Source organism: Anser cygnoides, chromosome 3 (assembly GCF_040182565.1).
Source record: "Anser cygnoides isolate HZ-2024a breed goose chromosome 3, Taihu_goose_T2T_genome, whole genome shotgun sequence".
In the NCBI taxonomy this organism is placed as follows: Eukaryota; Metazoa; Chordata; class Aves; order Anseriformes; family Anatidae; genus Anser; species Anser cygnoides.
This window is the reverse complement of record NC_089875.1, coordinates 67203275-67228269: the sequence shown is the minus strand read 5'-3', so window position 1 is coordinate 67228269 and position 24995 is coordinate 67203275. Positions and strand designations below refer to the sequence as shown.

The window sequence follows — 24995 nt, the reverse complement described above, 5'->3', positions numbered from 1 at the left end:
AGAGTAAATTGCAAGAGAGTCTGGCTGGATTCTTGCTATTTTAACAGCCAGTGTAGTTTTCTGTTCTTCATAAATGATAATAAATGTAATTGGGAGGACTTCTGAGGCTCCACAACTAGATTTTCAGTGGCTGAATAAATAGTGCCCTGAGAATTTATTTCATTGTGTTCAAATGCCATGGTATCACTTTGACTTTTAAATTTAAACTTTCAGATTAGTGGGAAGAGTTTTAGCCAAAAGATTCTCATTAGCATTTGTGGCAGACAAAAAGCTGAATGCTTTTCTGCTGAATTAAAATTTACCTCTATCTCATGGACTATGAAACCATATGGTGAAAGTCAGAGGAAGTGTTAATGCAAAATACGCTTTCAGAATTCATTCTGTAAAGTTCTCTTGCAACAGACTCAGGTAATTTCTGGACTCATTTTGTGTGGTCCTAACAGTTTAAAACCTCATAGCATTTGGACCTAGATTTACTTAGTTTTCAGAGATTTACTTAACACTTCTGTGGTGCTGGAGTATCAAATGATTTCTGACCAGTAACAAAGGGTGCCTTTTTACAAGATACCTCTGATTTTGAAAAGCATTTATCCTGAAAGGCAGAGAACCTGCAGAAGTACAGCTGCTCCTTCATCAAATGTATTTTCTATAAATTCAGCTTCATTTTCTATGGATTTCTGACAAAATGTTCAGACCTTGAAAACACATCTGTTTCATCTGATGATGTAGGTTTTGCCTTTCTCTGAATTTTAGTAATTCATTGGCAGGAGGTTCCTTAGTCAGCACTGTGGTATGTCATTGCTTCCTTTTATTTCACTATTAACAGTGAGGCAGTTAACCTTTTCACAGACATTAAGCTTTATAGATTCATATATATTTTTAAGGCCAGAGGGACTGCTGTGTTAGTCTACGCTGACCTTTGTTGCAAGAAGTATTCTCCCTTTCTTGCAGAAGCTGGAGAACTAAGTGAGTTCCCTTACTTCTCAAGCGCAATATGAAAACTCCCCTGACTTTGTGGATCAAGACTTCATGTCTGCATGACATTTTTCCTTGAACTGTGTGTAGAAACATGTAAGCTTGTTTAGGTTTGATGCAATCACCTCAATAAGATAATTCACTGACAGATGCTGAGAGCTAAAGGCCAGAAGGGAATGTCAGTGTTCGAAAGATCTTTACAGGTGGAAAGGGGCTTTGGGGGGCTTTTTGCTGTAAAAGAGACTGGTCGAACACAGTGCATGTGCTACTTTCATTTACAGGAGCTACAGGGCCTTTCTAGGCTCAGCTGGTAAACTTGGCCAGACTGAAGGAGAAGTTAGGAAGGTACCTTCCCAGTGTGAAGGGTCCCCATGAAGTGCCCACATGCCCCACTATTGCTAACATAAAAAGGACTGGTGAGAGCAAGACCTACTGAGCCCTGGCCACACCAGGGTGTTACCTCTTTATTCCATTTTTTTTCCCCTGCATTTATGATCTGTTGACAGGGACATGAGCTCTCAATTTCTTCTCTTCAGCACAGAGTATGCTCAGTCCTCTGGTATTTTCATCTGTTTGAAAGTGCATCTCTTCTGCCCAGTTGTTTACCAAGAACAACTCACAGCAGATGCTGGAGTTTCTTCTTGAATAGGCTAAGTGCAACAAGCAGGATTCCCTTTGCTGCTATCAGCATTGCTGTGTGCCTCAGTGCATGCCTCACCTCTTCTCCTTTGCTCCCCCATCTTCTCTGCAATGTCTTTGTGAAGGAAGTTTAGACATAGAACCCATGATTCTTTGCTGGTTGTTTAGTTCATCCAGGTCATTGATGAATAAATTGAACAGGACTGGACCCAGGACTGGACCCAGTACTGACCCCTGAGGGTCAGTCACTGCTAGCTACAGGCCTCCAACTAAACTGCACTGCTGATCACAACACTGAGCTCTGCCATTCAGCCAGTTCGCAATCCACCTCACTGTCCACACAATTAATCCACACTTCCTGCGCCTGCTTATGAGGATGTTATGGGAAACAGTGTCAAAAGCCTTGCTGAAGTCAAGGTAGACAACATCCACTGCTCTCTCCTCATCTACCCAGGCAGTCATCCCATCACAGAAACTATTAGATTGGTTAACCATGATTTTCCCTGGGTGAATCCATGCTGACTACTCCTGATCACCTTCTTAGCCTCCATGTTCTTGGAGATGACCTCCAGGATGAGCTGTTCCATCACCTTTCCAAGGAAGGATATGAATCTGACTGGTCTGTGATTTCCTGGGTCTTCCTTCTTGCCCTTTTTGAAGACTGGAGTGACATTAGCGTTCTTCCAGTCCTCAGGCACCTCCCCTGTTCTCCGTCACCTTACTGAGATGATGGAGAGGCCTAGCAATAACATCCACCAGCTCTCTCAGCACTCGTAGTTGTATCCCATTGGGGCCCATGGATTTGTGGGTGTTTTGATCACTAACCTGATCACTAACCTGATCCTCCTTGACCAACATGTGTCAACATTTGATAGTGTTAACATCTGGTAGTGTTAAGCTGTTTCCATCATTGCTTTCAAAGAACACTGAACTTCACTTGCCTGTTACTGTTGCCATCTGCAAGACCTTGTGAAAACAAGCTTTCCCTGTGTAAATTTAGAAAACAAGGCTACCTCTCTTCCCCTTTTGGTTTAATAATTTTCAATGGCTCCATTTATTTTGAAACAAGTTACAGCAGAAAACAATTTTGCTACACGATATCTTTTGAGCGCACTCTGTTTTTGACTGAGTAAATAGATGAAGCTCTCAAACAGCCTGAATTCTTTAACTGAAAAGAAAAAAAGAAAAAAGACAAAAAAAAGACTAGAGGCAAGACTGAGAGGCAGCAAGCTTCTTCATGTTTCATAATATTCTCAGAATATCATGAAATATAGGGATGATGTCCCAAGTTTTCAAAGAAAGGAAGTAAACTGGAAAATCCTAATGAAATTGTTATATCACCAAGCACAGTTCATATTAGTATACTTTACTTTGCTACGTAAGTGTTTGTACTGTGATGGAGTACCAGCACATTTTGCTGAACAAGCTGAACATGCTGCCTTAGGAAAACAGGCTGACCTCAGCTTTATTCAATTGCTTTTCTTTCAGGTGATTTCTGATATTTCAAAGTGACTGGCAGAATCAAGCCAAATTCACAAACTCAGTCATTCAAAATGATATAAATTCTGACTTATTGGTTTAGAATGGATATATCTGAGAAAATTTCTGGAAAGTACTATATTGTTATGGTAGATGAAAATTATAAACTTTTACAGAGAACATGTGGTTTTGTGCCTGCCATGTGTGGAAGGTGACATGAATGTTTATGAAGAATTAACCTATAGATTTTACTAAGTAATATGCTGATCAGTGGATGTAACCAAGTCAACACTGAAAGATTTTTTATTGTGTCTAGATGTGAGAACTAAACACTGCAAGAAGTAGTGTGGTGATTAATAGCAGAAGCTGCATCCAGCTTACAACTGACAGAGTCACATGTACTGTTATTGCTGTGGGCATGATCTGAGTTAAGCTTGCCTAGAGAACATTGAAAATAATACTGTACTAAGAACTATGGTAATTACCAGTACAACTGGTAATGAAATCACATATCATGGGAAAATTATCCTAAAGAAGAAGCTCTATTAAAATGAAAAATTCCTGTGTGTCTTATCAATAGACATGATGTGTTGCAAAGTGCTATATCATAGTGGTGATGCTATGCACGCCAGCTGGCATCTATGTCACCCAACCAGTAAAATAGATTTCCAGTAAGGAAGTATAGAGTTAACCGACCATGTGGACAAAGTAGGAGTTAAAAAATATTGTAACAAGATATGAGGAAATGAGAGCTTGAGAACAGGGTATAATAGTTCAAATAGGAAATGTTTACTTGCTTGGTAGAAGATGAGCTCTAAACATGATATATAGTTAGACAGACACACAGACAGAAAAGTGAGTCAGAGAGAGTAATAAGCGACAGAAAACTCTGCAAAGGCTGGATTTTCATCAGTAGAAGACCATTCTTTATGAAAACAAATCACTTCGGTCTGCCCAGTCAGGTGAAACACACAACTTACTCCAAAAGCAAATCCACCAAGAGATTTTACAGCCAGACATAATGAGGTTCCCCAAAATCACTACTAAAAAGATGAAAACATGTCCTCATTAGGCAAACCTTTATGACTGTGAATTCAACCAACAGTGTCTCTCCCACTAGTATTTGAAGAATCCTAGTTTGGACAGTGCTCAGCTTCTTGAGCCATGAACAGAATGAGGTTTACTGAATTCAGAAACACCTTAATTTTGCGCAGCCAAACCAAGTGTTACCTGGTTTCCAATGCAGTGAATTTGGTAGTTACTCTGGCATAGGTAATCAGTAACATAAAACAGTTGAGATTCTTCATTCTACATTGCATCCAAAGGTGGCTTTCATCCATCTGGTGCATGCGTTGGTATATATTCAAGGACAAAACTGATCACCTTCTACTTAAATATGCAAGATTGGATATTGACTTCAAGAAATCCAAGGCAAAGACCATTATCTGTAGCCTTTCAGACTTATATATCTTTCTCATACTTGCATAGAAATGATTTAATGAATAATTTTTTCTATGACTACATTCATCCATTTTTAATAAAATGAGCATTTATTCCAAACTTAGCAATCTTCAACATTCTGTATTAATTCTGTACCTAAATTTTGGAATGTTTAATGTCCTAACTCATCATTTGACTAAGCTTACTGAAACTATTGGCTCAGTTATGAATTCATTATCTTTTATTTCTCACATATCTCTGATATGCAAATTTTTATAGCAATGAAATATGTCTGACTTCTTTGCTTCCAGTTAATGTAGTATTAATATAACAATGAACTTCATTACATTTCCAGATAACTTGTTACTTACAGTAAATTAATATTCAAACTTGCTTGATAAAGAGTCCTACAGTTGCCTATTTTTTTTTTTTTCTAGATCAGTACAGATATTAAGATATTTTGTGGTGGCACACACACAAACTTTTACTTTTGTCTATCACCTGTTTGTGGGATACTGACTTTTCTAAATCCCAGGTTCATATTTTCAATCTAGAATTGCACCTCTGGAAGATTGTCTATTTCAGTAGTAAAAATGGCATGGCAAGTAGAAAGAAGACGAAAGCCCAGCAAAGTACTGTCCCCAACATGCTCACACCTATCCCTTCTTACTGTTGTACATCTCAAGTATTTAAAATGCCATAAATTGCAAGTACAGAGATTTTGCAGGAAAAAAAAAAAAAAAAAAGAGAGAGAGATTTTACCTGGGACTTTGTAGCAATCTCCAAATAAAGAAAATGTAGCTACAAAATAAACTACTCTGTCAGTCTATAGTAGATGAGATAAAAAGCAGTGGGCTAAATTGCAGCAAGTGAAAGACAGGCTAGATATTAGGAAAAAATGTACTGCATGGATACTGAAGCTCTGGGACAGGCTGTCTAGCGAAGCTGTGGAGTATCTACTGCTGGACGTTTTTAAACACCATTCAGACAAACATCCATCAGGATGGAGGACAGATAAACTAGGCAATCTCTTAAAATCCCTTCCAGTTCTATCTTTTATGATTCTGCAGTAGGCTTGTCATACTGAAATATTTCTCTGATTAAGGTCTAATGCTATCCCTTGTCTACTGTAGGGCTATTTATCCTTATATTGTTAGGGACCTATGATGATGAATAAAAGACATAGATGATAAGTTTTCTTTCAGAAGCCAATTTTTCAGCTGGTCAGCATTTTGAATTTGCAGACAGATTTCCAACAAAGCTCAGTTCTAGAAGTTCTCTTTTCTTCAGTTATAATGGGACTCTATAGGTCAAGCATCCTAATCCTTTCTACACATATGCTTAATTAAAGGTACATGGCTACATTCCCATAACTCAGCTAGTTACAGAGTGACATCTAAAGCGAATCCTACATGTAGCATGGCTTTTACTGAGGTTTAAACTAATAAGTTTTACTATATACTAAGAGTGAAACAAAATCATGCGTGAGATCAGTTATTAAATCTCAGCTGTCTTATTGGAACTTCAATGAATTACTTCAAAGATTATCTCACATTGAAGATAATACCTCAGGAGTCTGGGAGACTAACACACTCCAATACGGTTCCTTAGGCCACCATGTTAAGCCATTGTAGAGGCATGAAGATGCTTGTTCCAGCCCCCCTACAGATGTTCTTATGCTCTTAAAATGTTTGAATTAAGTTTTTAAATCAGTTCTGAAAATGGGATGTAGTCTTTGAATTTAGCTGCTTTTGATTAAGTTGTCATTTAGGTGCGAAGTTATATTTAACCCTTTTCAGAATCTTCAGTGACATACTTAACATACACCTTCGTAAATATTTTGATGAAGAGGAATGGATGCAAACATGTGTTCCTGGTTTTATATCCTTTCAAACATATTACTCATCTCTCTAGCTAAACCATAGTGAAATGAGACAAACCCTCTTGGAAATTTGATCTTATATCCACAGCTGTCCTGAACCCAGAGCAGGATGTTCGGGACAATATAACCGTAGTCAAAGACAACAAGCAAGAGCTGTCCAGTTTTTGCCCCACTCCACAGAAAATAAGATATGAACATTTGTATTAATGCATTTTTTCCTTATCCACCATCTAGTATTTATTTTGTTTAGCTTCATTCTTGTATTCCAGTTTTGTTCCTGAATGCCCTGGTCTATTACTGATTTTAAACATTTTCATTCTGAATGTTAATTAGCATCCTGATAACATCTACATAGACACCTTTGTGCCTTATTTGTGTTTTATTTTTCTTTCAAATCAGGTGCTTAATTGTAGTGCTTGCAAATCTCTCAGATTTTAGTTGTATGAAGTTCAGGCAAAAGTGACTAAAAAACATCAAGGAAAAATAATAGTTTGTAAGTGCAAGTGAAAAGATGCTTAGATTTACATAATGGATTTAGTCAGACACCCCTACTGTTTCATAAAGGGAAAAATGCATGTGCACAATAAATAAATTACATTGTGCCATCAGTATGTTGCATCTAACCACATTAGTAGCTCCATTTTTTCCCTCATGACTTAGGTAGGATGACATGTTGGAAAACACATATTTCTTCATTATATTTTTAAAATGTTTTGGTAACTCTTTTTACAGATGACAAAAACATTTTTATTGCTTTTACCATGTTATTTATACCTAAAACAAATCTTTCATGTGTTTATACTATGCACAAGGTTTCAAAATATTTTTAAATGTTATTATCTTAATATGCCCCATCTGTGTCTCAGGTAGAACACAACCATATTGTTCTTTGACTTGCTCTACCTTCAGGCTGCCTTGCTGCCTCCACTTTTCTTAATGAGATCCTTCTAAGTCTACTCAGGTCAGGAAAGAACTGTGTAAACCCTTTTCTTCATGATGAGGACATTCTGGTCTAAGATTCAACAATTAATGGCAAAAAGTTTTTTTTAAATGCTGTTAATATTTGGTGAATTTAATTTTAATGTGGCAAAGTATTGGCTAGAATTTTTTAAATTATTAAATCAGTTTTCATAGAGACCAAACCTTGCTTTCGAAAGGAAGCTTATACATATATATATATATATTTTTTTTTTAAATGAAATTAATTAACATGTTTGGCTTCCAAATTTTTTTTTTTAATCCTCTTTCTTCACACTCTTCCCTATGGTATTTTTGTGCCTTTTTTTTTTTTTTTTTTTTTAATTTAAGAAAGGGTGAGGAGAAGAGGGAACAAATTAAATTTGGTCAAGAATAGGGAAAATGAAAAATAGAATAATACCACAAATGAATTTTCAGATAAAATTCAATGTAGTTTCTTAATCAAATTGAAAGAAAAATCTTTAGAATTAGCCTTTTCTGTAGTTTCAAAATTGTTAATATTTTAATTTTGGCCAGCTCAGTTTTTGCCTTGTTCAGTGCATCTATGCACTGGAACACATGAGAAAGCTATTATATGCATGTTTCTATTTGTAAAAGAAAAATAAAGCAAATTAAGAATGTGTTACTGGAGGTCATAGGATATATCATGAACTTTTTTGGGGGAAGTCTGTGAAAGCCTGCAGCTCACCTTGCACTGAGTGTATTTGATGCACTTGTCACATCTCCATCTCTTCTGTTATCTTGGTTGCAGTGGAAATGGCAGAGCAGTAGCATCAGAAATGGGAAATGATGACAGGAAAAGTCTGGCTGGTGGTTCCCTATGGGTGAGGGAAACAACTATTCTCAAAGGGTCTCTCCTGAAGAATATATAAATAATATATAGCTAGATAGTAAGAGCAAAAGAAAAGAAGATTTAACAATGATAAAAAATGTCACCAAAAAAAAAAAAAAAGAAAGAAAAAAAGGTACGAACCATTTCTGGAGCAATAACTGCTCTAAGAAAAAGTTATCAACCCAGATGAATCACATCTGTGTAAGGAAGCTACTTTAAGGGCATTTAGCATAGAAATATAAAAATTTTTAGAATGATTCATCCCTCAGCTAGACTGTGCATATTCCTCTTTAGTAAGGCATCCTGAAGAACATGGTGCAATTTACACAGAATAAATCTGGGCCATGATCACTGGGCACTCACAAACTGGTCCTGCCAACACTTTCTGCTTTAGGCCATGCCACTGGAAATTTGGTACCCAGCTGAGTAAGAGCTGGTGTTTCTGTCTGCCCTCCCATCTGTCCGTGCTGCAGACATTTTGAGACCAGGCTGCTATGAAGTAACAGGGAAAACTTGACTTGGCACAAAGAAAGAGATCTGGTGAAGAACTGTTAAACAATACAAAACCCTGTAAAAACAAAAGGTCCCTTAAGTCCCTGAAAAAATAATGATTTTGCCACCTGATGACTACTGCTCACTGCATGGCCACACACCCAGCACATGCTCACGGCTGAGGACTCCCACCTGCTGCCGAGGTCATCTTTGTCATCTGATGAAGGTCTGCAGAAAATACAGGGTATCTTTTAAATGCTTTTATGAGTATCTTTACTTGTCTTAGAACACCATCTGTGCTTCCCACTGGTGTAATTCCCACATACACTCTCTGTAAGGACCAGTGACCTCGATGCCTTTTCAATAATTCAGCCTGTGTGCTTTAGCTATGTCATCTCGGGAAAGAAGCCCAATGCAGTATCAAAGAGCTGCATTTCCTACAGGAAGGAGGAGGAGGTACAGGTTGTAGGCTTCTCTGTGGTTCCTCTGTCTTTGGTGTAAACTAGATTTTCAGGCACATTTGCATCGGGAAGGTCCAGTCCCTCGGACAAAGGTCAGATGCTCTTCAGCAGGAACTTTTCCCGAAATCAGACCGCAGGTGCAAACTTTCCTGCACGAAAAAGGCATCTTTCCTCACTGATGCTCAAAAATCAGGATATTTTTGCCCGTTGCAACACCACGCAAATTTAAGTCACGCAGCCTCCGATACGAGGCAAAAAATAGAGGGGCTGCTCTATTTTAAACCCAGGCTCGCATCCTCGCGAAGAGAGGGCTGGGAGGCGAGGCTCCTCTCGACGAAGGGCATCTTTCAGGGGCTCCAAGCTTCACTGGGACCCTCGGTCTCCCCGGGGCCCCGCGCCCCTGCGCGCCGCGCCGCCACCATCTTGTTGCGCGCAGCCCCCGCGCAAGCTCCGCGCAGCCCCCGGCCCTCCTCCCCCCCCCGGCCCCCTCCGCGGCCAGGGGCTGAGCCCACGCGGGGGCGGCTCCTGGGGTCTGTCTGTCCGTCTGCCCGTCCGTCCGTGTGTGTGCGCGTGTGTGTGTGTGCAAGGCGGGGCCGTGCCGCCCCGCGCCGGCTGGTGCCATCTGGGAGCCGGGGCGTGGAGCGGAGGAGGGAGCAGGAGGGGGACGAGCATCCTCAAGGCCGAGGCTCCGCTTGTCTTGCCGGCGAGCGGGAGGCTCCTCGGCACCGGTACCGGCGAAGTACCTGCGGATCGGCTTGCCTCCTCCTCCTCCTTTTATTTTATTTTATTTTTTTTTCCCCTCCTTTTTTTTTTTTTTTTTTTAATTTTTTTTTTCCAGTCCTTCGGAAGCGCTGCCGGTCTCCCGTAAATGGTGCCGCTGCGGGGAGGGCAGCCCCCCTGCCAGCCCCGGGCCGGGGGAGCACCCCGGGGCGCTCCTCGCCCTGCCTAGCGGCACCGTCCCCGTCCCCATCCCCTTCCCCTTCCCCGGCAGGGGAGGGCGGCAGGCGGCAGCCCGCAGCCCCGTCCCCGGCGGGTGTCGGCGCCTCTGCGGACTGGCCCCGGGGATGCTGCGGGCCGCCGGACCCCGCCGCGGGGAGGGCGCTATGCCGGCGAGATAACGCGGCTCCGCCAGCAGCCCGGGGGCGTCGCGGTGCCGGCGGGGGGAGCCAGTCCCCCGGGACCCGGCTGCCGGCAGCCGCCGCGGCGTCTGGTCGGCCGGAGCGAGGCCCGGCGGAGCGGGGAGCGGAGGCTGCGCCGGGGCCGGAGGCTCGCCTCGGGGCCGGAGGCCGGGAGGCTGCGGAGCGCAGGCAGCAGAGGCGGGGAGGAGGAGGAGGAGGAGGAGGAGGGCAGCGCCATGACTCATTTGCAGGCAGGTCTCTCCCCCGAGACCCTGGAGAAAGCCCGGCTGGAGCTGAACGAGAACCCCGACACCTTGCACCAGGACATCCAGGAGGTGCGGGACATGGTTATCACCCGGCCGGACATCGGCTTCCTCCGCACCGACGATGCCTTCATCCTGCGGTTCCTGCGGGCCAGGAAGTTTCAGCACTTCGAGGCGTTTCGCCTCCTGGCCCAGTACTTTGAATATCGCCAGCAGAACCTGGACATGTTCAAGAGCTTCAAGGCCACAGACCCGGGCATCAAGCAGGCGCTGAAGGACGGCTTCCCCGGCGGGCTGGCTAACCTGGACCACTACGGCAGGAAGATCCTCGTCCTTTTTGCTGCCAACTGGGACCAGAGCAGGTAAACGCGGAGCCACCCGCCTGCCTTAACCCCTTCTTCCCCCGGGGGATGCATGGGAAAGGCTGCGCCAGAGCAGAGGGAGGTGGGCAGTGGGGACACACCCGGCTCTGCCCACGGGGGCTGGGTACCAGCCTGGAAGGAACAGGGAGATAAGAAAGAAGAAATGTATCTTGTGGCTTAGGGCCTCTTCATCCTTCTTATGCTGCATTTCGGGAGGGATGTGGGAAGTGCTCAGATGCTCTTCTCAGCAGGGTGATTTGAGGTTTATACCTGCCTGCCTGCCCTTAGCCCAAGTGAGCTGGCACGGTAGATGATGTGCTTAGCCTTCTGACAAAGGCTGTCTGCATTCCCTGTGCTGGTCTTTCTGCTTCAGCAAAAACAGAGCTGCCCAGCTACAGTAGGAAAAAGTGGGGGTAGATGCTGTTTGCAAATCAGGAGTATCCATCATGGTTCTCGAGCTGAAAAGTTTGCTTGTGCAGGAAGGTGACGACCTGAATCCTTTCCCTCAGCTAAAGAAAGCTCTTCCTGAGCCACCTGGAAATGCCAGGATGGGAGTTACAGCAACCACTTCTTTTCCCCACTCACACTGCTCTAATCCCCTGCACAATGTTATCCAAGCACACAAGGCTTTGGTGGCAGTTTGAAAGATGCTAATGCAGTTCCCACAACGTCTGATCCTTTTGTGGACTGCTCTAGGATGAAGATGACTTAGCAGGCTGACCCAAAAGCTGTCTATCACCAAGGCCCTTTCTTTTAGCAATTGGCTTGATAATATGTGACTATCAGGTGCCATGCCCATTTTCTCCAGCAGTCTAAAATTGCAGTCACCAAATAGCTCGACTTCAGTACATGTAAATGAATGAGTCCATAAAGAGCGGACTCTCTAAAACCTGCACCTTTGAGAACTGCATCTCTAGGCTTCTCTAGGTTCTCAGCTGGGAGCAGGTTTAAGATCTGCAGCACTTAGTGAGAGAACTTAAAATTTTGCTAGTTGCCTTCATCCACACTGTCTTGTGCAGTCAACACGAGCAGGGCACTGGCAGAGCTGATATAATGCACTGTGCAGGTATCCCAAGCTCACCTAATTTGAGTTGGGGAGAACACAAACATCTAGCAATGTGGATAGAAAGGCCACAGTTTGGGGGATTGTCATGCTTGAGCCTGTCCTCAAAGTGTTTGTGGTAGCTGTCCTCTTGCAGGCTGTTTCGATGGCCATTGCGGGGAGTGATCACTCTCTTCTTGGCACCAGTGGGTGCTCCAGCTAGGGATGGGTCTCTGCCTGGGGGGCCACCATGCCTTTCCTCCTCTCCAGACAGGGTGGCCACATCCACACTGCCAACTGGGAAAGTTCCCTGGCCCTTGCCAGTCCTTGAATTGTTCCCAGGGACCAGAAGGATGCTGTCTGGCACAAATCAAAGCTGTGCTCACAACCACACTGACAACTAAAAAGTGTGCATGCAGATAGGCAGAGCTGGGGCGAGTGTCCTTTCCCTGCTTTGGTTTTCTGGCAGATGGAGCTGAAGAAACAATGACAAACAGAGGTGGTACAGCTAAGGACTGAGTGGCTTCACTGTATTATTTTCCCCATAAAGACCAGGTCAAATTTTTATTTAAAACAAACAAATAAACAGACTCCAAAAATTCTTAAAATCCCCAAAGGAAGAATTAGAAAAGAAGTGAATGTTTAGGCTGTTTATTAAATCATGCATCTACCGTGAAGGTGTTCCCTTGTTACAGGTGGCATGGCCTACTGTATTCCCTTATTTCTCGATAACAAAAGCAATTCCCAAAAGTTTATATGATATTTTCAGACCAATACTTCCTAGTCAAAAGAACACCAAGAACTTGACTTCAGACAGAAAGTTGTATTTCAGAAAATAATTGCCATGTGAAAAGAATAGCTTTATTTTCTTCTTAATTTTGGATGTGCTGATATTTAAACTGACCAGCTGACACAACAGGAAATGTGATTTTTTCAGGAATTTTTTCAGGAAGTCTTATTTCATAAGAAACTGTCATTTCTTTCTACAGTCCTTTTGCTCTATCTTATAATAGCAAAGTGACTGAGGTCCACCCGAGTACCTAAGGGCCGTGTTTGCAACAGGGTCCCCACTGCTCTCCAGCAGCGCGCCCAAGGCACGCCTCTCCGCCAGGGTGAGGGATTTGCTTTCACACAGACCCTGCAGACAAAGGGGAGAGCACTGAAGCCCAGCCATGGGGAGTGGCTTGCTTCAAGGCACACAAGTCAGTGGCAGATCTGGGAATAGAGCTAGGCCACTTTCTTTTCTAATTAATTGAGTGTCTTCCATTATGTGATGTTCACTACTGGACCTGGGGGGGTATTGTGTAGGGTGCATAGTGGAGTTGCTGCACAGTATGTCTCAAGCTTATGCCTTAGCTGACTTGAGGTACTGCAGCATGTAAACAGCCCTCCTCTGACAGCATCACTGGGAGGATTACTTTTCAAAGTTTGTTTTGTTAGGACCTCATCGCATGCTTCATAAACTAAGTAAATAGAGCACAGCAAGCCTCCAAATTTATCATGTGTGTACAAGTTATTATGGCCAGCATGTAACCATTAGAAATAAAAAGTTCCAATTTGTTATTTAAATGAATTGCAGACATACTATAGATGATTTATATAGCACCAGCAGCCTATGATTTACATAGTTCCAATTAGAAAGAAAAGCGTGGGAGGCAAGAATTCCTGTGGTAAAACAAGCCTGTGTACTCAATGTTAAATCACTAAATTAAAGAAGGGCCTGAAAACTGTACCAGATGTCCTACCATCTGAACAACCAAATCAGACATGTATTTAAAGCAAACAAACAAACAAACCAAAAAAAAAAAAAAAAAAAAAAAGGAAGCAAGGTGAAGGATAAGGCATGGAGTAGCCCAGCAGCTTTTCAGCAGGACCTCGCTGAACTCTCCATCCTGCCTCTTGCTGTTAGGGAAGTCAAGATGGATAACACTCCTGCCAGGACAGCACTCTGGGAGGAATCAGCCTTCTGTATGAGCTTCCAGACTGTTGATTCATAACTACATTTGGCTTGTAGGTGTGTACTTGCAATTGAAGACTCCTCTTTTTTAATGTGTCCAGCTGGTGAAGTTTTTTTTTTTCTTTTTTTTTTTTTTTTTTCTGTTAATGGTACAATTAACTTAAGCTTTTGCAGCAAAGGATCTGTTGTCTTGCATGCTTTTCTGTATGCTTCTCGGCATCTGTACACAAGTTCCCCCATGGAAATTGGTCCATTTTGATACTGTTTATTTGAAATCTTTCCCTGCATTAATTATCTCAGAGCTTTCCTAGAAAGTGCAATAGAAAACTGCAGAAGACTAATCCATCGTTCTTGTCTGTGTCATAGTGACCCAGTAGCTCACAACATCCTCAGTGAATACAGAAATCCACTGCCCTTATTATCATTAGAGCTGCTGTTGCCTCAGATAATTTAAAGCACAGGCAGAGTCCACTGTTTTGCTTTCAAATATGTGCTTTTATTTGCAGAAATGCTAGAAAATTTTCCTTCAGTTATATGAAAATTTAAATTCTGTATCTATTACGTGGCTGCTCTGTTCCTCAGCTCGTTATTAACCAGCTGAATTGGCAGGGTATTTTTCAAGCTCTGATGGAGGCAGTGTGACAAAATAAATAGCAATACCAACAGTAGTAGCATATTAACAATAAAAAAAACCTGGTTAATAGAATCAATTTCTGTATGGAAGTAATGTATTTCAATTAATATTTATTAACTAGTGCAAACTAATTTCTTTCTGCAGCTTCTCCTGCTGAACGTCTTATGATTCCTAGCTTTTCCCCATGTATCCATATCCACCTATTCACACGTGTATTTGGATTGTGTTTTGGCTAGGGATCTTTATGATCAGCGCGTGTGTAAAACTTAGGTCAGCTGATTCTTTCTCCATGGTTGTGGCTCTCAGACACTGGGCTAACATAAGGAGTAATGAATGGTATTAAGTATGAATCAAAAAGATTGATGAAATCTTGTAAAATCGTTGACATGTTTTCTTTTTTCTTTTTTTCCCCCTGTACATTTGCGTAACACTGGTGGTGCTTTTCTATTCTGAATAAGGGCCTGCTGCCACTTTTGATCCCCCATCTTCTCAGCACTCAAATCTATATCCGGACTGATAAATCAATGAGATCTGAGGCATCATTTCTAGGTACTCCTGTATATATCTTGAGGGCTCTTTCAATAAAATTCTAAAAAATATTAAGCCAGAACAGTAGGTTAGAAATGGGATGATGGCTCAGAGACTTGGCTAGCTTTCTCCTTTAAATCTCAGTGGCACAAGGGCTCCTTTGACAGAAATGCTTTACCTGCCCTGACAGTGATGATATTAGAATACAGGTTTGTGCATTTCTTACATGTTTGGGACCTTCAAGAGATATGTGACTTAAATTCAAATGAAGAATACCTACCTTTTCTCTCTTTTAGTTAACAGTTTACATCCTGAGAAGCAGAATCATTCCACTCAGGTTTAATTTTTTGATTTACTTAAAATTTCATGATACTAGGGGTAGGGTGGGCATGTGGCAACAGAAACAAGAGGGCAACCTTGCCAAATTAGATAATCTGTTATTCAGTTTAAATGTAAATTGGCTGGGACCAAAAGCTGCCTAAACAGAAGTTATGGTGGATGTCACCTATCGCCAAGAACATTAAATATTGAAAACAGCTGACACAGCTGGATTTGACATTCTGCCTCCTGTGTTCTGTCTTCCCCTTCTCTTAGCCTAGTGGAAATCACGGTGGCCTCTGGGAGTGGAGAGGATGCATAGGCCACATAACCAAGAATTAAAGATGACAGATCATAGTGAAGTACTACCAAGAACTGATAGCAGTGTTTGCCAGGCAATTTTTCCTATAAGTCCTTTGAAAACTTTGATGTTGTTTGTGTCCCATTAAAAAAAATAAAGAAGTTTTCTGTAAATTGTTGCCACTGCTAAATTACAAGAGAGTAAGATGTTCTGTAGTTTGAGATGTTCTGTTTTTGATAAATCAAAGCCTCAGTGAGGCATTATTCTAGTAGGCTCTGTTGCCGTTGTGGTAGAAATGGTAGCCCTCTTGCATTTGTAAGAATCTCTGTCAGCATAAGTATTAACTTGTCAGGCCTTTGCAGACTCATTGCCTCAAAGCCAACTGGAATGAAAAATATCAAGAGAAGTAGAGTGTATCTGTACACCAGTCCCCACCTCATTCGAACTCAGGCTGGGACTCACACAGAAAAGGAGCATTATGAGTGCATTATGTATGTGTTGACATATTTCTAGCTTGTGTTATTCACATTAACAGCTGGGCTAAAATAGTTGTCTAAACTTTCCATTGAATTAAGAGCGGTTCTATAAATAGAGGGCATGAAATATATTTAAATTAACCATGAGTTCTAGATTATCCTATGAATTAGCGGTACCTTGCTGGATACAGTGACTCCTGTAAGTGTCTCTTCAAACAAGTGAATGTGACTGCAGTTAGGCATAATAAACCAGGACTTGTTTGTGCACAGCCCAAATGGCCACAGAACACACACCGCAGCAGGTCTGCCCAGCGCACCCTGCTTACTCCACAGTGCTGCTGCAGTCACTTTGTAATGGGCCAGAGCAAAATGAGAGGCTCCTAAATAAACACTGTAACTTAACACTGATCAGTAAGAATAAAATGGTAGTGTCTTTCCTTCACATTGAACACCACATTCTCTTAGTATTATAGGTTAATATGTTCATTTTTTTTTCTTTTTTCTTTTCTTTTCACCGTAAAATATAGAAAAGCAGTCAAAGCCATTTTGGACCAAATTTATTTCATAGTCACTAGCAGCACATCCTTTTCATTAGTCATTTTTCTGTATCTATAGAGAAAATAATTTCAGTCTTCAGCAGTGCAGTCCCAAGGACAAGGTTGGCTCTCTTATGTAAAGAAAAGCTTTTTCTAAGAAAAAAATATGCTACCTTCTTAAATCAGTTTTTGCAAAAGTGGATACTAGTCTGCAAAACGTTAAAGTATAAGCACACCTTAAACCAGTAATTTGTGTGCCACCTTAAAACTGTAATTTGTGCATCAACTTTTACATAGTGCTCTGGGTGCTCTATTTCTGCAGAAATAGAATTTATGAAATGCAGAGTAATGCAGGTCTCTGGAACTGGTGTTTCAGCTTTCCAGGGACTCACACTTCAGGAAGGACTGGAAGATCAGCTTTCAGCAGATGGAGTTTAACTTTTAGCTATGAAGGTGTGAGATACATTTCATCACACATCTGTGAAAGCTGATAAAAGAATTATTTTGGCAAATATTCCTGTTGTGGCTTTGTCTGGGATAGAGTTAATTAAGGGGAGACACTTGCGCATTTAGAATAACTAATGTAGGAATAACATAGCATGGCTATTGTGAAAAATAGCTCTCCATGCTCAGAATGATAATTTGTCCAGCATAATACTGCAGTCACCCACACCCACCTACTGGTTAAATTTCCAGTGCTTGTCTGGAGACAGCCCATAGCAGATAGTTGGTGTGGGACTGTGTAAAGAAGTTCAGTGGAATTTGGGTTATCTTGTGGTTACCTGTGGGTAATGGTGTACCCATAGGTTTGCTTGATGTGTGTTTTTTGTATATCTGCACCAATTAATTTTTCCCACCTTTTGTATACATAGGATTTTCATTTCCCTAAAGTCCAGCCAAAAACTGAGCACATGTTTCAGTACAGACTGTGCATCCTGGTACTGATGTGAACAGCAGTAGCAGGGAGGTGAAAAGTTGCACGACATGCAAGTGGAGTGGATTTAAGACGAGTCTGTACATAAATAACTATGTGTTATCGGAAAGCTTTAATATAGTTTCTTTAATCATATTTCATTTGCTTGTACTGTTCCAGTGATACTTGCAGTATTCAGATTGCCATTTGTAGCACCTAAGTTTCATCTATTTCACCAAGTTTACATTTCTGGCTTGCCTCAGCATGTGTCCAGAGGAAAAGCAGCTACAAAAATCCACTAATGGATTTGTCTTTCTTCTCTGGTTTTCTGTTCTGTACTTAACAAAGTGTCAAAACCAAGAGAAGAGGTGCATTACAGAATAAAAGATAGCTCCTATTTCTAGCTAATTGCTACTAAGGGTATTTGAGGGGAGAAGCTTCTTTCTTAGTGACATGTCCCTGCATTCTCTTAATATAGGTTTTTAGACTTAAAAAAGTACTTCAAGTACCTTCCTTTGGTATAAAATGTTCTTGCTTGCTTTTAGCTAGATCTTTGTTCTTCAGGACTTGTTTTCACTGAGAAGACAACCTTTTGTCTTTTCCTGTGGGTAAATATACAATATTGTCATTGCACTGTGGGCTGTATTTCTTACACTAAGCAAACATGAAATAGGAGTTATGCAGAATACGGCACAGATTTGTGGAGACCCAGCCCCGTGACTATTGGTTACTCTCTGTGGTGTCTGAAGTCCTGGCCTCATTGATACCTGCCAGTTTTTCCACTGTCTTGAACAAATTAAGAATATTATTACGTATATATGTGTTTGCATATATACATCTATACATGTATCACTTAGGTATACATAAAATATATTAGGGACTGTCTTAGAGGACTGATCAAAGCACCCTTATGTCTAATGCATGGGATTTCTAGCAGCCTTATGCTACCAGAGAGCTATTAATCCAACGCATGTGTTCTTAAAGTCCCTAGGGAGGATGTTAGAGATCTATATCGGGAACTTGGGAATCTTCTTGGACTGGAGGTTGGGTGTTTGCAACAGCCATCTGCTTTGTGGAGCTCCTCTCCTGGAGAATGAGTATTTTGAATGGAGTGGTATAAATGGCAAGTGGGGTTGAGCTAATTTTATGATTTGAGTATTTCTAATGACTTTCCTGTAAATATGAGTTCCAGTAGATCTTCCTCATACTGAGGACATTTGTAAATACCTCTCCCAATGACTCAATTGATGTAATTTCCTTCTCTGTGGCACCTTTCCCCTGGGAAGGTCTCTTACAGGGTGTACTTCCAAGTAATTTTATTAAAAAATACTATTTATGAGACCTGTACCACCTTGTGAAGCTAACTGGTGGGTTTGAAGGTAGTTGGCCACTCTCTGTCCCAGCCCCTGGCCCTGAACACAATGCTGTACACCTCACTCCCTCAGGGTAAGCACGCTTTAACACTGGTGCTGGCAGTTGTACAAAACGTAGATCATACAGGGAATTTTAGTACACACCTTGATTAGGTGCCTCCACTGCCTTTGCATGCCTGTGTTGTTGCAGATAGGTAGACTGGTCTGCAGATAATCAAGGTTCAATAAGCCCATTTTGGTGCCAGTGAAATATTTTGCAGTGTTCTTGCTTCAAAATGCTCCTAACACACCCCATTTCACATACAGCTTGGTCAGGAAAGAGGCAATGATAGATTTTTTTTTTTTTTTTTTTTTTTTTGTAGCAGTGCTGAGGGTATTTATTTGGTCACTGAAGGACCTCAAGAGCAACTCTGTCATTTTCCCCCCGTGACTGGATGTCACGTACAGTGGTTGGGCTGGGGAGCTGTGCTGCTTGGAGAGAGGGGGAGCATCACCTCTGCCATGCCTGAAGCTTTGCTCATGCCTCCCTGGGGAGTTTTGCCCAGGGCAGGCAGGGTGCACCAAGCTTGCTTTACTGTACCTGCTGCAGAAACAATCAAACCTTTGATCCCCCAAGGAAAAATTTCCATTTTCAGTAATGGCCCTTTTTTTTTTTTTTTTTTTTTCCTGCCAAAGGGAGATAGAGAATTTCAGAGTTTTGAGGATTTCCATAGGGAAATTACAGAGAAGAATTTTGCTTGTGCAGTTCACTCTCCTTGCTGAAAAAAATCTGAACAAAAAAGAGGGAGTATATCAAACTACCTGCAAACTTTAGATCTCAGAAGAGTAAAATATTAGAAAAAAGTTATATCTCAGAAAAGTGGAAAATATAGAGGAGAATATGAAAGATCTTATCCTAGTCAATCAAACCAAATTCAAAATCAAAGTAAAATTTTCTTAAATGAAGAGAAGAATCATGGAAAACAAAGCTTCCCCTATGCGGAAGCTTCCCCTATGTTTACCTGGGGAAAACAAACTTTCTGTTGTTTACCTGTTTTAAATTTATACAGACATTTAATATAATGCATGGATATGTTAGGCAGGAGACTTCTACAGAAAGTTCAAGTTTGCTTTTGGTGTTTTATATTCTTGTATTTTTCTTTTGGATGGCTGATGGTTTAGATGTATATAATCCTGCTCCAGAGAATGAAGTCAATTAACTGAGCTTTTAAGACCTTCCCGGCTTTACATACCTCTAGCTTCTGAGGTTACGTGTGCATCCCTTTCTGTTAACCTTTGGATAAGCAGTGCAAAGGAGGAATGCTCAGAACTTCTCCCTGTCTGTGCTGTTACCCTACCCTGGCATACATGGCTTAACTAATTCTCCCTTTCACATTCACAGGTACACGCTGGTGGATATTTTGCGTGCCATACTTCTTTCTTTAGAAGCCATGATAGAAGACCCCGAGCTGCAAGTGAATGGATTTGTTTTGATTATAGACTGGAGCAACTTCACCTTCAAGCAGGCCTCCAAGCTCACACCAAGCATGCTTAGATTAGCCATAGAAGGCCTTCAGGTAATGTTCTTCTTTTCTTTCTCTTCCTAATACCCCCTCCCCCCTGTCCCCCCGCCTTTTCTTTTTGGATGAAGCTAAGTTGTGAATTCAATATGGTAACTGCAGTAACTCTTAGCGTATAAGCTCCTTCTTTGCAATAACTAAGAGGTAACTTCTCTGTCTTTATCCCAACGTGGCTGACTTCCTGTAAATTCAGACCATAGCTTCTGGAGCAAGTTGCAAGTAATCAGTTTATCTTGTCGTTTTGGACAGGACTAATGGAGTGTGTGGTTCTGCTGCCTCCCCAGGTCATTTGTTTCATAGATTCCACTGGAAACAGGCTCACACTATATCACTTGTCCTGAAAAGTGTGGCACACTGTGAAGAGACAGGTAGCTGGGACTATTTACTCACTGAAAGTTCAGCATGTGCTTGACTTTTTTGGTCAGGACTAATTTGGACAGCAGCTACCAGGTTTGAGCATGTAGTGATTTAAATTTCTTTCTACTCATTGTAAATGTACTTTACACAGCACAGGCACATATGTGGAAAGGATACCACATAACTCTTGCCTGTCTCCCATGATCTTTAATGCTTATTAAAATGAAAAACTGGAATGTGTGAGGTAGTTGTTTACTGTACAAGCTTGAGATGGTGTGTTAAAAATACCTGTAATTCACTGCCACACATGGCAGTGTGCTCTGGTTTTACAAGGACATATATTTCTTTTCTGTGATATTTTTATCATTTATACATTTTTATTACTTATAAAGCAAAATAGCAACCTTAACTTTGAACTTTCTTTACTTTGATATTTCTATTTTTGAAGAAACATGTATAGCAGGAGTATGGAGTTTTGATCTACATCTTGAAATGGCTTAAACAGCATTCAGCCTGCTGTTGCACACAGAAGGGTAGTGACAGTCATGAGATGAAGATCTGAACTTTCATTTTGTTGTGCTTCCTTATACAACGGTGTGATTCCATGGGCTTGAGATCTACATCATAAGACAGCAGAGAGATCTGTACTTTAATAGTGCTGTTTTCTTTTATAGTTTTTTATCGTTGTTTTCTTTGTGCTGCTTTTAAAAGTTAACCATTGTTTTCTCATTTAGATCATGAATAAATACTTTAGTAGTCTTTGTTTTTAAATGGTGATGTCTCTTCTTGGACATTAATCAGAGGTTTTTTTTTGACGAGAGCTGCAGTGAATCTGAAAGTATGATGTATGACCTACCAAACTTCAGTTGGACTTTGGAACTCTATTCTCCAGCCACCATATAGTTTATTGCTGAGCTGAGGTGAAGTCTGTAATCCCCAATATCTCCAGTCTGACAGTGACTATCACCCAGGGCATCATTTTTTGCCCACTGTTTCCAGTCCTGTTGACTCCAGGGATGTAAAACTGGGCACAAAATGCTGCAGAAGAGGGAATGAGAAAGCTCTGAAGTGGCAAATATGAGGTAAAACTTACCCAACACTGGAGCAGTCTGACCTGATGTGTGACGTGTTATCTGTAAGCAGCAACTTTGACAAGGCCTTTTATCACAATTATTTTTGCAGTGGGGGAGGTTAAGGTTGGATATCAGGAAAAGGTTCCTCACTGAGAGGGTGGTCAAGCACTGGAACAGGCTCCCCAGGGACATAGTCAAGGCACTGAGCCTGACAGAGTTTAATAAGTATTTGGACTGTGCTCTCAGTCTTATGGCCTGAATTTTTGGGTAGACCTGTGTGGAGCCAGGAATTGGACTCGATGATCCTTATGGGTCCCTTCCAACTCGGGATATTCTATGATTCTATGATTTTGCAGAAATCAATTAGATGGGCTCATTTTAATACACTCTTTCATTTTCTGTGGAGAAGCACTGAGGGATCGGGGGGCTAACATTCCTACACTAGCAAAATTAACTGATTTGCTAGTTATGTTTTCCTAGTTGTTATACTACCTAGGGACTTGTATTTATTTATTTATATATTACTTGAATAAACATTTTTCTATGTAGTGTTATATTAGAATTAATGAAAAGGGCTGAAGACAACTGTGCTGAGCATCTTGGATGGAGAACCTCCCTTCAAAAATAATTATGATCAGGAAGGAAATAAGAGGAGAGCATGGTGAAAAGATAGTGCAGAGACACCCTGGGCAAGGGATGCATTTATATGCATTTTACAATATTTAATTCTTGAAATATTCCATTTTCTTACCCTCAACAGAGATTATCTTTTCTTTCATTTTGGACAAAAATATGTAGCAGAAACATCTTTCTGAATGATACTAAAGTTAAAAGTGCTTACTCAGGGAAAAGAACAAGAAAAACTCATGAACACAGTTTATTTATGATCTTTGTAAACACTTTCTGTTTAATCAGAGAAATAGAATTTACTTTGGCTTATAAGGTTTAACAGGGCTCAAGATGCTGAACTTTACCATTTGGGGAATTTAAACATTTGTTTTACTTGGGTGGGAAGGGACAGGGGAAGTGGGATTAGTGACCACTAAATTTGATGTTGACCAAATCCCTTTGCCTCTTCCATGAAATCTACTAAATTTGCATTATATTTGCTTAGCTTCCATGGTGAGCAGAATATTGAATATGGCATGTAGCAAAGTGAACTGATTACAAGCTGTGGTGTTTCTGGGCTCTTCACAACTGCTTATTTTTTACAAAATTGCTTTTGAAAGTATAATAAGTAAATATATACAGTTTTCTAATGAAGACGGGTTCTGCTTTACACTTCATCTGCATATAAGTGTTAAGTGGGAGTATGAAAAGAAGCATACTCCTAAAGGACTTTAATACATTAGAAAAACCTCCTAGGTACCTGCAGTTGTTTTCAGGTAAAGGGCCTTTTGGCCATGGCATTTTTAATCTTAAAGGTCAGTGATCATCTGTGATTCAGTGATTAACTGATGTGAATTTCCAGCATATCCATCCCAATTTTGCTGTACCATTCAACCGTTGCAGTTTAGACCACTTCTGATTTTTAGGTCAAAGAGGTTTACTGGCCAAGAAACAGTGATTGACTCCTGTGGAGGTTGGGGCACTCAGCTGGGATTCTAGATGCTGCAGTTTCAGCTGATACATTGGCCTTGTCCTAATGGAAGAAAGTGATACTCTTCCTTTTGGATGCTGGTGGTTACAGGATTTATGTTGCTCCTAGTCAATGAGAAGGAGAATTAAAACGTAGATCTCCTATACTTTCTGTAGTGAAGAATAAGCACATAAGCAAATGCAACATGTGGTATTCTATTTTCTGAGAAGGATCTGTCTGGATTAGTTACCTGGGAGTACCTAACAGCTGAGGGCTGTGAAACCTGAGCAGATGAGAGCATCAAACATTATTTGAGGAGTAAGACCTAAATCTAAACTCTGACTGTGGTACCTTGTATTGGCTCTTCCCAGAATATTTAATAGGCTGGTGTCTGTGAACCACAGTCTTTTGTTGCCCACTTTTCCCCATTTATTGCTTTCTCAGTGCTGAATTTGGGCTTGTGAATGAGCTCATGTTACTCAACAGCTCAGCTCCTGAAAGCAGGAAATATTATATCTAATTTCAACCCCCCTGCCATGGACAGGGACATGGTGATTTATATGACATGGTGATTCTTTATACAGTAGCCAATAATTTGTGGTACTCCTTGCTGTGGAAATTCTGGGTGCTAAAATATTGTGTTCAGGTAAGATGGATAAGTTAGTGAAAGAGAAATTAACAGAGTATTACTAACTACGTAAAAACCTTATAAAGGATTGGAATTCCTTGGGCTGCATACAGATGGAGATGAGGTGAATACCAACTGGAAATATCATATAAGCTGTCTGTCTTGTATATGCTTCAGACACTCATTTTTGGCCTCTTTTAAGGAGAGGATGTAGGGTTAGATGGACCTTTGGTGGGACATAATTAAGTCATATGTACTTCTCCCCGCCCTTATAATCTTTCTTTCATTTTACTGTTCCTGTCTCTCTGATGATCTCTTTTGCCTTAATACGTAGCTGGGAACACGGGCAGGAGGGAAGAGGTTCTAGGTATGATTCTTCTCTTTGTGATAGTCCTTTTATAGTTACCTGGGCTTTTTCTCAAGTATTAGGACACCACTGTTTTCAGAAGTAATTAAAAAAAAGGTGGCAAAGACTAAAAATTCAATAGGAAAATTATGTTGAAAGTTCCATTTTATTATTAGCTCCAATAGGCAGCTTGGGGGGTAACTATAAATGAGTTTTGCAAAATAGAAAGTTGTGGGCATGCATGAGACACGTTAAGTGATGATTGATTAACTGATATTCAGGATTCTAAGACCTGGAACACTAAATCCTTCTTAAATGCTTGATTTCTATTTAGCTCATAATGGTAGTTGCATACATGACAGACTCATTTTTCATGTTGTCACTCAGGCAGGCTGTACCTCCAAATGCTTTGCAAAATTGCATAGTTATTGGTGGCTGAATATTAATGCTTTTC

At 41.0% G+C, this 24995-nt stretch overlaps 1 protein-coding gene across 1 annotated transcript in view; it reads left to right on the top strand.

The window, feature by feature from the left end:
* Window positions 1–10524: 10524 nt before the first annotated feature.
* Window positions 10525–24995, top strand: part of CLVS2 (clavesin 2) — a 56661-nt gene continuing 42190 nt past the window's right edge. The window contains exons 1-2 of the mRNA XM_013175403.3: window positions 10525–10921; window positions 20381–20555. Coding sequence (XP_013030857.1) covers window positions 10533–10921; window positions 20381–20555 — 564 coding nt within the window. The 5' untranslated portion in view covers window positions 10525–10532. The remainder of the gene's footprint in view (window positions 10922–20380; window positions 20556–24995) is intronic.